The sequence below is a fragment of the Rhincodon typus genome, chromosome 19 (genome assembly GCF_021869965.1).
Source record: "Rhincodon typus isolate 14 chromosome 19, sRhiTyp1.1, whole genome shotgun sequence".
Classification (NCBI taxonomy): Eukaryota; Metazoa; Chordata; class Chondrichthyes; order Orectolobiformes; family Rhincodontidae; genus Rhincodon; species Rhincodon typus.
In genome coordinates this window covers 47,708,904-47,711,411 of record NC_063350.1, presented here as the reverse complement: position 1 = coordinate 47,711,411, position 2,508 = coordinate 47,708,904, and the positions used below count along the sequence as shown (strand labels likewise).

General features: G+C 41.0%; 1 protein-coding gene across 1 annotated transcript in view; it reads right to left on the bottom strand.

The window, feature by feature from the left end:
* LOC109911932 (solute carrier family 12 member 5-like) overlaps positions 1 to 2,508 on the bottom strand; it is a 328,602-nt gene that overhangs the window by 51,974 nt on the left and 274,120 nt on the right. Inside the window, 1 exon segment of the mRNA XM_048608592.1 lies at positions 326 to 403. Within this exon segment, the coding sequence (XP_048464549.1) occupies positions 326 to 403 (78 nt within the window).

Here is a 2,508-nt window from a genome sequence, read left to right as displayed (position 1 = left end):
TTCCTGCTCCTCTGATGCTGCTTGGCCTGCTATGTTCATCCAGCTGTACACCTTGTTATCGCAGATTCTCCAGCATCGGCAGTTCCTACTATCTCTGAATCTATTATATTTTGCCTGTTCTTTTGTGGTCCAGTTGTAGCAATTGCTTCCCTACCTCTGATTCCAAAATCACACACAGGGGAATGCACCTGTCAAACATGATGGAGTCATGACTTAATCTATAACTATGGTGTGCTGCACAGTTTAGAAGGGATTAAATAGGAAAAGTGCCAACAAAGAGGATGAAGCTGAAAATACATTCAGTTCCTTTGCTTATTTTATCAACAATGAATAATATCTACTTACTTGTCTCTGAGTACCACACCTTCAATACATGCCCCAAAGAGAATGATTGTTGATACATCTGTGATGAAGTATAAAGGATTAAAACAGGAAATGAAGGATTAAATGGCGAAAGCAATGGGAAATAGCTACCCAGCAACTAATTCAAGTTAATCAGTCGAACTTGTCACATGGCTCACTTACATTTGCTAGAACTGATATTTTCAAGGACTGGTTCTGAGCGAACAAAAGGGAGATAGTGAACCCTTGTGCCATTTTGATTTGCCTGGGAGCTTGGGGAGCCTCATTGCTTTTTCCACGATGACATTTCAGCCAATCAATGTTAATTTGTCTGTCAATCTGCACCCTCATCTCTTTTAGTATAAATTGCTGTGTTTGAAATTTGCATTTTTCCTGATGAGTGCAAACCAAAAAATATTAGCAACACATTTCTCTTTTCAACAATATTCTTGTTCTATTGTTTCCTTTTGTTTTTTTCTCTGATTATATTTAGTTGTTTGAAAATAGCATATTTTAGTCAATGTAGAATACTACGTTCCCTATTCTATGGAAGAAGATAGAGAAGACAAATGGAAAGATGCCAATCCAGCAGAGCTCCATGACAGCCATAAGCCAAGCTGGAAAAGACAGAGAAGACTTCCTCTAACTTCCTAGAACATGGGAAATTCTGACTTTTGTGTTGCATATTTGATGATGGTTTACGTCTAATTCAGCCGAGCATAAATTTTCTGAGATTTCCAATGAAATCATGAATTTCAAACGTGAAATTTAAGATGTGAAATCAGAGTTGGGAACAGATTAGAACTACTTGACATATTGAACTGGCCTTCAAAGACTACCCTTCATTTTAGTGATATCTTCCCGTGTGTAATGCTGGGGACTGAAAAAGCTCACAAGAAGTTATAACTCCTTGATAACTGGAGGAAAAGTTCCATCTCACCTGTCCAGCTTCTTGTTCTCATGCACATCTGCTGATCAACTAACATCACTCTCAATCCTATATGATGTTATATCTCTCCTTCAGCAAATGTTTCCATCCATACTTTGAATACCTTCCCTTATATACAGGTCTCATGCTTTCCTCTTTGCAGGAGAAGTGCATACTGATTCACCTGTGTTGGGAGTGAGGTGGAATATTTGAGGTGGACCTCCAGCCTTCTGCCAACTCACAGCTGCAGAGGAAGAAGCATCAGATGAGGCTCAACATGCCCCATGATGGCATCTACTTAGTTACCTGCAGACAGAATTAGATATCAGACAACTACATTCAGTACAACACTCACTCATGTTGACTCGGTACCAACAGCCAGTGAGCTATGATCATTTGCATAATGATTAGCTAAAACATGCTGAGCCAAACAATTCCAATTTATATCTATAATCATCTATTGGATCTTTTAAGTCTTAATAGGAAGTGGTGCAGGTGGTCAGTGGTGGCCCAACCCCCATAGGAGTTAACTCACTCTGAAGCTAACCCATTACAGGACACAGGTAGACCATCTATTAGCTCAGATACTCACACAATGGTGGAGCCAGTAAGGAAGATAATTGGGTTTTCAACCAGTATCTCAACCAAATATCACAAGTCAGCAAGAGCAGAAAGTGGAGACAAGGGCAGCAGTGCAGAAACATGTCAGATGGCACACTGTGTTCCAACTTTTACCCAGTTGCACACAGATGCTGAAACTTGGGAGCCATAGATTAAAAGAATGCTTGTGAAGCTGTAAAAAAAAAGAAAATGTGATGTATTGATGGGTATTTTAACCACACTGTACTCGCCTTGGTGAATGGTGAGACAAGGGCAGTGGTGATATTGGCAGTCAACGGGTAAAGATTGGCCACAGATCCACTAAATAGAAGGTCTTGTTCCATCAGGCTGACACGATCTGTCGAGGGGTCCGGAGGCGTCAAAATTTAGTATCTGACACATTGATGGAGCCTATATATCATGCCTTACAGGACTGGTCTCTTATAAACTGCATTCCTCTGTTCAACCCCTGTCTGCTGTAAATTTGCATGTCTGAGAGGAGTAGGTTCTAGCTGCTCCTGCTCTGACTGATGCTGCTGGTACTGAATTTGCTGGAGCTGCTGGTACTGATTCTGCTGGTGTTGCTGGTATGGATTCTGCTGGTGTTGCTGGTACGGATTCTGCTGGAGCTGCTGGTA